We start from the raw sequence: 14,272 nt of genomic DNA, 5'->3' as shown, positions 1-14,272 counted from the left end.
AATACATTGCTGATTTCGTCAAGGAGCATAAACCATCATGCGAACTCCGGTCATTCTTGCAGCGGCTTTTGGCGAACCATGGAACAAAGACCATCACCGCATCGCGCGCTTTCAGATGCGCTTCTGTGGCCGTCTGGAACGCTCTTCCTTCCATAATTATGAAGCCACTAGAGCTATGCACTTCATATCTCGATTTAAAACTCATTTATTTAGACCTGATTTTTGTGTTTAGTTTGTTGCCTTTCCCCCGCACCTCCAATTAGCACGGTTGGCTACCTACGGTGCGAAAGAAGTTCAACATACATACATACATAGGAGCAGGTCAGAAAGTTACAGTAGATGGTCCCTTCTGCCAGCAGTGGCATGAGGAAGCCATTTCAGGGCCACACCTTTACCTACTGAGGTTAGAGGTCGACCAATCAGGTACGTGTGCTGACCTGCGGATGTTGAGAGTGAGGTCGTCCCCGCACGCCTTGATCTTGTTCTGTGCCTCCAGGTGGGTCAGGTCATCTGCGTCGGAGCCCTCGATGCTCAAGATGACATCGCCCGCAACCATTCCAGCCAGAGCCGCCTTGCTGCCAGGTGTGATCTGCACAGTAGAGAGAAGGGGGGGGGGGGTGACAGACAAAGCTAAGACACCTCCAATTAGCACGGTTGGCTATGTACGGCGCGAAAGAAGTGCGATAGAGGAAGATGGTGAAGAGATGAAAATGAGAGCGATATTGAGAGGTGCAGATAGCTAACTATTTACTAAGCATTGCTTATTTTACCAGGTAAGGCCCACTGAGCTATCCATAAAGCTCTCTTTCAGAAGGCCACAAATGATAGCTCAACGAAGTGGCTTATCGCGTGAAAATTTATAGCAACCAAATAATCTCTGATACACTAAGTGGGACAAAGAGATAAAGAAACAGACATTTTGAGACACACGCAGACAGAGTGAGACATATGTAGGTGTTGATCAACAATGGGAAGCAAAGATAGTGGCTGAAAGAGGGAAAAACAGCCACTTGAATTCATCACCGATCATTTAAAGGGTTCAGGTAACTGCAAATCATTGCGAATTGCCAGTCAATCTGTTTGCATTGTATTATTCAGCATGGCAGTTTAAATAAGAGACTGCAACGTGCCACATTAAAGACTTGCCGAACGACGAGCTGTAAAGGTTTGTGTGTGACCTGAATGGGCACCTGTAAAGTGACGCTTCGATATGCAAAACATCTCTTTACTTTTAAGCACATAGTCAAACATCAAACAGTGATAAAAAAAAAACTATCTCCAGAGAAAGCATTCTGGTTTCCACTGGGAAATGGATGAATATTGAGCTCATTTTACCAACTGGCAACGCAAATGCATTCACGTTAAGAGAGCGTTTTCATGAACTAATGCTGTAACAATGTCTATAACGCGGTGCCGATATTAATGGCGAGCGTTATCTGAACCAGTCCTGGTGACACAAACCCACCCTGTCACCCCCACCTTCACCAGACGTTGTGACCAGCTCGGTGAAGTATGGTCAAACGAGCCCCTTCACTGACATGGTGCGGGGGAGGCCTTCATGCAGCAGCGGTTTAGCAAAGGGCTGCAATTTCTATTTACAGCTTTCGTGACTGCAGGGATTCATCTTCTTGGTTCTTTCGGTAAAGTCACGTAGAATGGAAAAAATAAAATAAAAAATAAAAAACATAATAAAATAATAATAAAATAATGAAAATAAAACATAATAAAATAATATTATGTTTTCTTTTTATTATTTTATAATTTCCATTCTACGTCACTTTACCGAAAGAACCAAGAAGATGAAAGGGCTGCAAATTAATATTACCCTTCGACTGCGATGGAACAAATAATCTGAAGAAAATAAAGATACAACAAAGATGTCCCACGCCAACAGAAAGAGACTGAGGAATGACAGTACTATAACAACAACAAAACATTTATTTAATAAACATTAAAACATAAGAATGTATGGAATGTGAAAAAGCCCTTTCTCTTGACCGGATTTAAAGCCGGGTCTCTCAAGGCGAATGGCGATAAATCCTGGGTAAGGCAGGCACACATCTCACGTTGGAAATGTGCCCGCGTTTGCCAGTCGTATGCACACAATGCGTTTTTTCCAAGGGTGGAACATACCCTAGCATGGCTCGGAACAATGGTCGAGTAAGATTTGCTCATTGCGTCAACCACAGTAATGTATATTGCAGGGTGTGCAGAGCACAGACCAACCCCAGGCATTTGACCGATGTGCAATGTTCAATTGTAATGCAACACTACTGAATGTCTAACTCCTCAACGCGACGCATTCCATCTGCGATTCACGTTACCTTGTCTCTTTCCACGCACCCGGACGACCTTCATTCATTGTTAAACTAATTATTTGATGATGATGATGATGTTGCTGGATGCAGTGGTGCAACAAACAATAACACTGTAGCCATCAAAGCAAAACAATAAACGATATATTTTTATATTTTTACCAGGTAAAGCCCACTCAGCTATACAGCTCTTTTCAAAAAGCGACCTGGCCACAAGTGATAGCTCAACGAAGTGGCTTATCATGTGGAAATGTTTCGCAGCCAAATACTCTCAACGCATGTTGATTCTAAATATGGAAGGAAAACCCGCAGGACCTGGAAAAAATCTACACGACCACGGGGAGAGAGACACGCAAACTCCAAATATTCAGGCGTAAAGGTCGGGATCGAACCCACGAACACCTGTCTACCAGGCGAGGTAGTTAACATCTCACCACTACGGGCGCCCATAATAGGTGATGTTCAAGACAAAAGCCATTCTTCATAGAGCATCAAGTTATTGACGAACGCGTTGTATTTTTTTCTGAAAAAGCACTACATTTGTGTTGAACTGATGATTTGGTCATGCTGTGTTGGCAGTGGTGCACAAAACAACATTTATAACAGCACATTTATGTGCCATGAAGAAGGTGCATCATTCGACTTATCCCCTTTATATCTTTTTTTCTTTTGAGGTCAAAGTGTTATTGACGAATGTGTAATTTTTGGGGGAATTTGTTTTGGCTGCGTTGAACATGCCCTCAACAAGTGTACTTACCTTGCTGAGACATGTCAGCCCAACAAGTTGCACAGCATACAAGGTTCACTGTTTAAATGTCAAGACAAATACTTCCCGATGAGAGGTGGTGGTGCCACGTGTAAAGATATTGTTGAGTAGCAAACTGAGATGATAATAATAATAGTTCATTATTATGTTGATAATGATGGAGAAGATGACGATGACAATGCATACATTATTCTGAGGCAAAGATATAAAACAAATTAAGCTATGTAATGACAAAAACAATATCATCTAAACTTTAGGGCAAGCTGACCCTTAGTTTAAATATATTATTTGGTCAATAAATCAATCAAACTTTATTTAATATAGCGCCCTTCACAATGGTGCTCAGGCTCATTCCTCAAAATAATAAGCATATGATTGGCATACTCTGAGGTTTTTTTTTCGATAAAGTCACGTAGGTAAAAAATAAAATGAAAAGTTAATAAAAGTAATAATGGAAATAAAATAAAATAATAAATCACGACGTTTCGGAGGCAACACAAGTCTCCGTCATCAGGTGGGACCATCACAGCTAAAATTACTGCATCTAGAATATGATTGGCAATGTTGCCAGCAACAAACATGCCCAATTTATACTGTACATAGAGATAAGACTTCAATAATCCATTGCTGACCATATCCGTTGGCTTATGGGATGAGCCTGCTAATGTGTAAACGGTTTTCTTTGCCAGTGCCCGGCAAAGTAACATTAGTGAAGTATTGGAAAATGACGGCAGGAAACTCCTTGACGGGAACACACTTCTTTTATTAAATCTTGACTTGTAACGATACAACGCGTGGCCTCTCTTCTTCACAATGCGGTCACCATACAACGGTACAACTCGTGACCTCTTCTCTCCGCCCTACGCTTCTCTTGACTCTCGTAGATTCTGTGCTGCTGGCTCTCTGTGCCTCGTGTAGACTCTGCGCCTCTGCTACACTCTTCACTCGTCGCGTGTAGACTTTACATCTCTCTCTGGCTACACCGTACGCATACTCGGCTCGTGTAGACCTTTCTCTCTCTCTGGCTACACCGTATGCATACTCGGCTCGTGTAGACCTTTCTCTCTCTCTGGCTACACACTATACATCGCTCAGCTCGTGTAGACCTTTCTCTCTCTCTGGCTACACACTATACATCGCTCAGCTCGTGTAGACCGTTCTCTCTCTCTGGCTACACACTTATACCTTACTCTCCTCTACTCTCCATTACTCTCCTCTCCATTACTCTCCTCTCCGGGCTCTATCTCTGCACCTTCGTCTTCATTCTTAGATGGTTCCACTTCTGCCCTCTACTCCTCTGTGCATCACCTTATATATCTCTTCCTCCCGGGAGACGGAGCGGATGCGGACCTCAACGTCGGCACCGCTCCTCAGTTACCCAATCACCACGCGCTATCTCTACGATCCGTTTTCCCCCCAGCGCGTGTTTCCACTCCCCGACCAATCACACCGCGCTGCCACCCGATCACCCCCTCTCAGCGCATCACCGGCACACAGCCAATCAGCAGCACTACCCCCACCCGCGCACTGACGCCTGCTCCTCCCCGTCAGCGCGCGTCACCACACACACACCCGTACATACGCGCTGGCACACAACGTATACACCCAGCGCGTATCACCACTACATCAGCACATAAGCACTAGCTGAAAGACTTTGTGAAAATATATTATTTGTTAGTTTCTCAGCCTCCCAGATCTACGTTTCATTTATTTTCATGCGGAGATAATACGTTGAAGTTGACGTATTTATTTTAGTATATATCACTGATAATGGTCGGACTAGATTGGTAAGTATGTTTTGAAGCAATAGTGTTGTTTTGAGCTGACAATCCATAGTGTAGAAAGAAGACACTTATCGAATAACATCTGGCAAAACGGCAGTATTTATTTAACACATATGACTGATAACAAGGCACAAAGGGGGCCTAAACTGGTTCTGAGTTTGCACACTCATTAACACGGCTCTGGAAGACTTACAGACAAAGAGACTGCCATATAAAGACACCGCGTAGAATAGTATCCCAATCGGTAATGTGACATCGCAACACGAGCTGCACAATCGCTGAATTACACCGGTCACGTGTGTGTTCTCAGTGCCCCTTGTTTGACGTTAAGATTCCGTCTTTGACGTGAGAAACGAATAGAATATGTTAAGCCCAGCCCTGAAGCAAAATGCTTAAGGGTCTGACCGCCAAAGCAAAATTACAAACATACACAATGGTATTTAAAGGTTGTTTTTTTATACGTTAAAAATTTACATTTATACTTTCCATTTATAGTTACGATAACTTAAACACACTTGGACATGTCATTTTCGTTTTAAAAGAGAATCTGCATGATCAGGAAGTATTTCTTTGGTTTTTGCTTGTTCAACTAATCTATATTGGAACCCATTTGCAGATTATTACATGGAGATATATATGCATTTGTCCCTTACCTAACTGAAGATAGGCTTCATCTTCTTGGTTCTTTCGGTAAAGTCACGTAGAAGGGAAATAATAAAATAATAATAAAACATTAACATAAAATAATTATCACGACGTTACGACCACAACGCAAGCAGCCGTCCTCATGTTGTGGCCGAAACGTCGTGAGAATAATTTAATAATGTTTTATTTGTTATTCTTTCATTATTTCCCTTCTACGTGACTTTACCGAAAGAACCAAGAAGATGAATCCCTGCAGTCACGAAAGCTTTAGATCGAAATTTGAAGATAGGCTAACAACATTATTAGCAAAAGGCAAAGATCCTGGTATTACCAGACTGCTGTTGCAAGTGCTGTTTATGGGCTACCATTAAGGCCGGCACAGCAAACGAGAGGGTGGTGTGGCCATTACCACGCCCTCACTTCCTTGACCTCTCTCATGCTGACGTAGACACTGTCCACGCGATACTCATTTGAGGCCGAGTCAACCTAAGCGTGAGATATCACTCGCCACTAATGAGAGCCATGAGTGGGAATTGAACTCGGGATACAGTGGTTAGTAGTGATGTACACGAACAACTGCACTACCATTCCCCACTTCCAGTATATTAATATATGAGCTTGCGCAATATTTTGTGGATTATATGATGCACTTAAAAATTGTGTGGTTGGATCTTGCTTTCCGGCTTATAAGTCAGGGAATACATTACATACATACAAACATACATAAACATGTACGTACAAATACGTTGATTAAAGTATCGTCTTTGTATTGAAAGACATTGTGAATAAAAAAAAGAAGCCTATCCCTGCCTCAAGTGAATTCACATTTCGCGGCAATTATTCATCAGCTGTTCAATAACACGAGGCATGCCGCACGGCGAGATTACTAACAGCATTCTCTCTCTCTCTGTGGCTGATGGACAGTGTAATCATGGCAAGGACATCTGAGCACTTCTATTTCAATCAAATCCTTCTGGGTCTCTTTAATGCCAAGAGCCATCCGTGACCTTCTGTTGCCTGACAACCGCCACCTGTATTTTGAGCCCCTTTTGTGTTCCGAGTTTCGTAATCTGCCGACAGAAATACAACGAAATTACAAGTTTCGCACGGTACTTTTTTTTTTAACGATTAGGCCAAATATGCCACTGCTTTCAAGTTAACTTTCAAAATGTGCCTGTTATTTGCTTGTTAAACGGCGGTGTCGTAACGTGACTCTGGACCTACAGGTTTTTTGGGGTCGATTGATGTGTCCGCTGCTGCCTGTTTGCTTTGCTTCTGATTCACAGCGAGAATGCGCCGATGCCCCCAACGACGACAACAACAACAACAAGAGCAACAATAACAGCGCGGGACATCTCCATGGTGATGCGCGGTGGTTCAGGCATTCACTCCGGGCTCCGGCAGATGTTATGGCAACCGTCATTTCGCTTCCAGCTCTGGGAATTCCCAGCAACTTGGGCGCGAAACGTCGGACATCGTTCCCGCGTCTGAGGACTGCGCGATGCGCACCTGCGAAACCCCTTCGCGGCAACGACACGGAATGAACTGCACGTGTGATCCCCAAATAAGACTTGCAGAGTATCTGCTAGTCACATATGTGCGTGCTCGAGATAGCATGTGTCATTTCATTGTGTGGGCCCCGATACATTAATGCGTTTACCAGCTGCAGACCACACGAACGCATGTGTGTGTGAGGGTGTCTGATAAGAGATTACTTCATTGTGAATTGGGCAGCCCCTTGCGACAAACAACACTGTGGTGTTATTCTTTGGTTCTTTCGGTAAAGTCACGTATAAAGATAAAATAATAAATTAAATAATAGCATACTACGACGTTTCGATTGCAACACAAGCAATCATCATCAGGTATAAATGAAATAGCAACAAAAAATCTAACCAGAAAACTATATAAGCAGACAGATATCACCAATATGTCTGTCTATAGTTTTCTGGTTAGATTTTTTGTTGCTATTTCATTTATACCTGATGATGATGATTGCTTGTGTTGCAATCGAAACGTCGTATGCTATTATTTAATTTATTATTTTATCTTTATACGTGACTTTACCGAAAGAACCAAATAATATTTCGATTTAAAGCTTTCGTGACTGCACGGATTCATCTTCTTGGTTCTTTCGGTAAAGTCACGTAGAAGGGAAGTAATAAAATAATAAAAATAAAACATAATAAAATAATTCTCACGACGTTTCGGCCACAACGCAAGCAGTCGTCCTCAGGTGAAGAATGAAACACCACCAAGCTTGGAGCGTATATTTAAGCTGGGTTGGAGGGGGGGAGGTGGGAAGAAGAGCGACCTTATGTTTTATTTTTATTATTTAATTACTTCCCTTCTACGTGACTTTACCGAAAGAACCAAGAAGATGAACCAAAGAATAATTCCTGCAGTCACGAAAGCTCCAAAATTAAGCACTGTGGTGGTAATTCCCTCCTTCCCCGCCAAGAAAAAGAAGTGTTTACATTCAGCACGAGAGTTAAAAGTAGAGTGGAGGAAAAATGGCACGATTCTCACACGAGTGTCCAAAAGAAACGCACCAATGTTTACACTCGAGCTTCCGATGGAGCAGCGACCTAGTTTATACGTTCATGACTTGAACTAACACAAGGCAGTGTCCAATGTTAATATTTGAACGCCACGAGGAAACATTCGCAACTATAATTCATATCTACGAGGAATGTGACGATTCGTTGTTTAAAACGTATTTTATTACGAGCAAGATACTTGCAATGGATTGTGCGTCTAGAAATAGTGACGTGCCATTAGGCGAACAGAACGAATGAGATGGAGCCAATGAGATGAAATGTACCTTGGACAGACAATGCAATTGAGATGGTTACAAACGAAACAAAAATAACACTGGTCAACACACTTTTTTCAGGCATAAGGTATTCCAGCGGTTGTAAGGTAATTTTGGGGTGCTGATTCCAAATCTGGCATCAGTTTTTGTCTATCACATCAGGTTTTTAAGTTATCAAATATTGCATTTTAAATAAAAACTGCAGAAGAAAAAGATTAAATAAATGTGGATATTTACATAAAATGATATTATAAACACACTATCCTAAAAATACAGCACCATATTTTAACACTAAAGCAGTCACTGACTCGCAACAACTTGCAATCATAAGTGACAGAGTTAATTTCGGGTAAAATCAATGAAAATGGGGTATACCGATAGCATAAAATGAGATGTGATAGAGCAAATCTGAGATCAGATTTGGAATCAGCACCCTGAAATTAGTCTAAAACAGCTGCAAAAGTCCAGGCCAGAAAAAAATGTTTTTTTTTGTTGACCAGTGTAATCGAACCTCAAATATCGATGTCCTTATTTTAAAGCCCTAGGGTCAATCCACAGACGAATTAAGGGCTAAACCATGCTGTGTCGGTCGTGGGGATAGTTTTCAGCACACTTCACCAGATAAATGAGACGCGAGAGGCATTGGAGGGGCCGTGGTGGTCAAGGCCAGTTCATGAATGTGTACCACACTACCCATAACAATATATTTACATTCATCTAATGAAGAGTAATTTTTAAATATATATAGCATCATTTTCCTACCATTGGTGGCCAATCAAAGCCACAGGTGTTTCCTCAATGTAATCAATTACATTTTTTATTTACTTGACTTTTAAATTTTAAAAATTTGGTTTATAGAAGCAACCAATGTCAAATTTTCCATGCCCTGAGAATCCTGCCTTGCGAAATAGGCTTTGTGGCTAAAGTCTGAATGTTGCAGTTCCCAGAAAAAACAACTGCAAATTTGCATGACTTATTTTTTTATATATATATAAACATTACAATTCATGGGGTTTCTGACTCACGTCCTGAAATTAAGTGAATATGGAAGAGAAAACGAGACTGTGCGTGTGCGTGGAGGGGAGCGCTGGAGGTGGGGATTAGCGTCAACCCACGTTTGATTCCCGGCCACGGCTATCATTAGTGGCTGATTACTTGAACCAATTCTGGGCATCTCCTAGGTCGACTCAGCCTTAAATGAGTACTTGGCGCAGTGTGTGAACATCAGCAGTGGGGAAGGACAAAAGCGACCGGACGTGGTGCCGGTCACACCAGCGTTTGTTGCGTCATGCGAGCCTTCGTAGGTGCTAACAGGACGGTGGTCTTTGTGTTTGTGGCTATGGGAGATCTTGAATTGAAGCTTTCGTGACTGCAGGAATCCATACTCTTTGGTTCTTTCGGTAAAGTCACGTAGGTAGAAAAAATAATTTTATTATTTAAAAAATATTTTTTTCTACCGATGTGACTTTACAGAACGAACCAAATAGCTATGAGAGATATTTGCTTTTATTTTGTGTCCATAGGATAGCTGGTATCGTTCGTGACGAGACCCAATTGGTAACACACACACACACTCTCCCACGTCCCTGGTTGATATGTAAAACCAACAAGTTTAAAGTACACATTACACGTGTGCTTAATGAAGTGTCAATTCGCGAGGCTGTAAATGTCCATTAACATAACATGTGCTAAAGCCATTGGACCTTGGCCATCGCAGCAAAGCACGACACAAACCGCTGCTCCGTCCATAAAATATACAACGTAAGAATGGGATCCAAGTCATATGTTTACACAAGTAATGGTGTCTATAAAGACATACATTTTTTATTACCCATAATACGTTTGCAGACCTTTAGTATTTTTTTTCGTCTAAAATCAATTCTTACAGGCCCCTTATTACCATCACACAGTTAATTTACAAACAAATATGTTTTATCAAAACAACCGAGTACTGCAGTAGATTTCAACTGGCTTTGATAAAAGCAAGCGGCTGTCACCAGCGTTGTTTTGTTTTTTTTTGTCACCAAAAGGTTTACTGTCGCCCCCCCGTTTGACACAAGAGAACAACGGCAGCCGGTCGGTATGTACGCCAACAATACGAGATCTGCGTACACCAACTTTCAGGGTCCACTCGACGACGGTCGCGTGACAAAACAACCGCAACTCTCACCATTGGAACCTCATTTGCCAGTAAAAAATATGATAATTGTTTTTTTACCCTTCTATCTGGCAAAAAAACTGACACCTTTTTTACAAGGCATCATGTTTGCATAGACCACAATACCTGCAGTCATAATGCAAACAAAAAACATAACTCTGATAATATATGCACTGTCCTTGAAGTTGATTGGTCCGCACCCGAGACAGCTTTCCTTAGAGCCTAGTCTCACATGGGTTGGACCAGATGACGCCAAAAGGTGTCAGTTTTGTTGCCAGATAGAAGGGTAAAAAAACAACTATCAACCGCAACTCTGGCGACGCGCGCACGCACACACACCGACGTGAACGACCCGCCTATTACCAACACGTGTATCTTCACCGCACCATTTACACGCAACCTTTTACACGCAAGCAGCTGTAAAGCCAAGACACCTGCTCGGCATCGGCCACATCTTCGTGGTATGTAGGTTCATCCAGGGTAACCGGCGTCTAGATTATTCATGACGGCGAGATATGCACTGCGATGGTGGCCCAGTGGCAGAGAGAGCGAGCGGCTCGCAATCGGAGATGCTGCGAATTCAAATCCTGGCTGGGGGATGACTCGGCCCATCATCCCTCTGGGGGGGGTCGATAAAATTGGTGCCACTTTTATGGGGAAGTCGACGGCGCTTGTTCTGTGGCGAGACTCGCCCCTCCGCCACGAAGACTTAAGAATTCCCGGCACTGGTGGCAGGGCTGTAAGCGGGAGATAAGCACCGGTCCAGTGCTCATTTGAGCAACAATTCACTTTTCATTTTATTTGCAGGAGAAACCAGTCTGCATGGCCACGGTTTTACCACGTGGCCACTGTTGATTTTTTTTCTCTCTCTCTGGGTCCTCCGGGTTTCTTCCCTCCACATTTAGAAACATGCATTGAGATTGGATTTTTTTTGTGCTATAAATGGCCAAATGATGGGCCACTCTGTTCAGATATCATTTGTGGCGAGGTCGCTTCTAAAAATAAGTTAATACCTCAGTGGGCTTTGCCTGGTAGGATGGGGATGGATTAGTGTTCTATTTGTACGTGTTTGGGTGATTTGTTTACCTTTCTTGTACTTTGTACTATCGTTTTTTTGGTACTGTTTGTTGTTGTTACGTTCTTACCCCGTGCCCCTACTGGACATCTGTGATAAAGAGCTTTATAGCTCATCGGATTCCTCCAGTGCAAATATTCTCATCATAATACGTGGCCACTGTTAAGCGTGATGACTCCAGGACAAGTACAGAAGACTACCAAGTGGCATAACTGCGGAGGTTTTCGCAGTCGTACCGTTACGGCTCTGCTAGGCGTTGCCGGTGGCTTGGTGTCGTTGGGCGCGACGTCCGACGTTTTTCCTCTGCGGGCTGGGAGCTCACTCAGGAGACTGAACACTCGGTTATACATATTCTATGGGTCTTTCGGTAAAGCCACGTAGATAGAACAATAATAAAAATATTACGACGTTTCGATCGCAACACAAGCAATCGTCTTCAGGTGAGAGAAACGATTGCTTGTGTTGCGATCGAAACGTCGTGATATTTTTATTAATTTTCTATCCACGTGGCTTTACCGAAAGACCCGTAGAATATGTATTCCTGCAGTCACGAAAGCTTTAAGTCAAGACTCGGTTATACAACCCGAAGAAAAACAAATCAGGACAGCGCTGCTGAGTTGTAGCCATTAAAGCCGGATAGCCCTGTAGTCAAAGTAAACTTTTGGCTTTGGACTCTGCACACTGCTGAGAAGAGAGTGAGTGAGTGATTGCTTGCAACACCCACGGGCATTGGAAGTAGGCCCAACATTCGGTGCTGGCTCAAAGCCTAAGAGAACGTGAATCCTTGCCCTGTTACCATCCATTCTGCTTCGACATTGTAATGATTGATTTGATTATATATAATTACCAAATGTACACTGGATTCCTATTGGCTATGTAAGGTGGTGGTACAGGTGCAGTGCTGTAATTGCTCAAGAGAGCATTTGGCCTACTCTTCCATGTTGGCCTGGCATCTTGGAAGAGGTATTTACTATGTAATTATAAGCAAAATAATCACTGAATAAGCATTAATTTACAAATCCGTAATTATGCCGTTAAAGTAATCACTGAATAAGCATTCATTTACAAATCAGTAATTATGCCGTTAATGAGCATTTATAACACGAACAATCATTACAATCGATTCTGATGGTCATGACACATGCATGAATTGTGTCATCATCAGCCATGATCAATCCACTGCTGGATGAAGGCCTTCCCAAGTTGTCACTATCTCTCAGGATGCTGCAATGGAATAATCCACCCAAGAACACATTAATCGTGTGCGTAACAATCATTTCAATTTATTAATTCGCGTTCATAGCTTGCATCGCCGCTGCAGATTTTGTCAATGCACACCCCTGTCCATTATACACGCACAGGGGGAAAACAAATTTCATAATTCCTTAATCAAAATCTCGGTCAAGAGTTCATCATGGCTAATGCTGTTGATGCCACCACACCTCGCCATTGCTTCCTTCCTTCCCCTACATCCTGCGGCTTGTAGATGAGTCGACACCCAGTCTTCAAGGACCGCTCTTCGTGGATCTCATCGTCTAGCTTTTTGGACCTTCTCCACTGGTCACTGACCTCTGGATTAGTCACTTCAATGGCTGCCTCGAAAATCCGCCCTCCGCCTTCCTATGCGCACGTCCCCACCCATTGCAACCTCTTCTTCCCGATCACATCCACAACAAGTCCGTGCTATGTCCTATTAGGGGGCATGAATCAAATTGACGTAGAATCGTGACACGTAACATCACATGGAGGCTCAATAGTAATAACCCTAATCAACAGGATAGACTGAATAAGTAATATTTTTCAGCCGTTTGCCAATTTACTACTGGATGAAATGCCACGGAGTTATTTGACCATACTTCACCATGCTGGTCAGTGTGAGTTGGTGAAGCAGCAGTAATGGGTTCAAATATCAGTACTCACCGATGTTCACCATGGCTGTGAATGAAACTCTGATCAAGAACACGCAATATCGTAGATTATAATCAAAGTTTAAAGGATCAGCACCTCAGTAGCTTTAACAGCCCGACATTTATTTTGTAAACTTGGATTTCAAAATTGAACATCATGTTAGAGCTATTCACAATTATTTTAAATATAAATATATACTGTATATAAATACATGGGCATATATTCAGATCAGTTATCTAACTAATGTTGTAATTACATGCTGAGCAACTTCAAGAGTTGTTGTTCTAATAACTCTGCAAGGGGGAATTCTCTGCTTTGTGTACTGTTGCTAAGATCCCACACGTCTTCCCAATAATGGGGGTGAATGCATAATCACATGCTCAACATATTCATTAAAACATCTTTTATGTAAAGGCGTTAAGACAAAGATCCCCCGTATAGCCTTAACAGACTGCTGGGGCAAGTACCGTGAGCGAGCACCTGTGGAAGCTCGCACATGGCACACGATGAGTGGGTGGCCAGCACCACGCCCGACCGCCTTTGTCTCTCCAGTATTAATATTTACACACCGCACTAGCTACTCGACCTAGAGGAGGCCCAGTACCGATTCAGATAATCGTCACTGATGTTGGCCGTGAGTGAGAATCAATCCTGGGTCGCCGGATTCGTAGCGCAGCGCGCTGACCGCTACACAACCACTCCACACACACACACGCACACATGCAACTTGAATCCAGCTTAAGTACATTCATTTTGTTTCACCAGGTGAGAACTACAGAGGCCAGGATAGCCGTATTCTCGAGCGC

At 42.7% G+C, this 14,272-nt stretch overlaps 1 protein-coding gene across 3 annotated transcripts in view; it reads right to left on the bottom strand.

Annotated features, from left to right (window-relative positions):
• Positions 1–14,272, bottom strand: part of LOC144732149 (PDZ and LIM domain protein 3-like) — a 129,822-nt gene that overhangs the window by 92,665 nt on the left and 22,885 nt on the right. For all 3 annotated transcript variants that reach the window (XM_078613476.1, XM_078613475.1, XM_078613477.1), the window contains one exon: positions 438–589. In XM_078613476.1, coding sequence (XP_078469602.1) covers positions 438–589 — 152 coding nt within the window. The remainder of the gene's footprint in view (positions 1–437; positions 590–14,272) is intronic.

This window comes from Lampetra planeri, chromosome 41 (genome assembly GCF_965212315.1).
Source record: "Lampetra planeri chromosome 41, kcLamPlan1.2.h2, whole genome shotgun sequence".
Classification (NCBI taxonomy): domain Eukaryota; kingdom Metazoa; phylum Chordata; class Hyperoartia; order Petromyzontiformes; family Petromyzontidae; genus Lampetra; species Lampetra planeri.
This window is presented reverse-complemented; position numbering and strand designations above follow the sequence as displayed.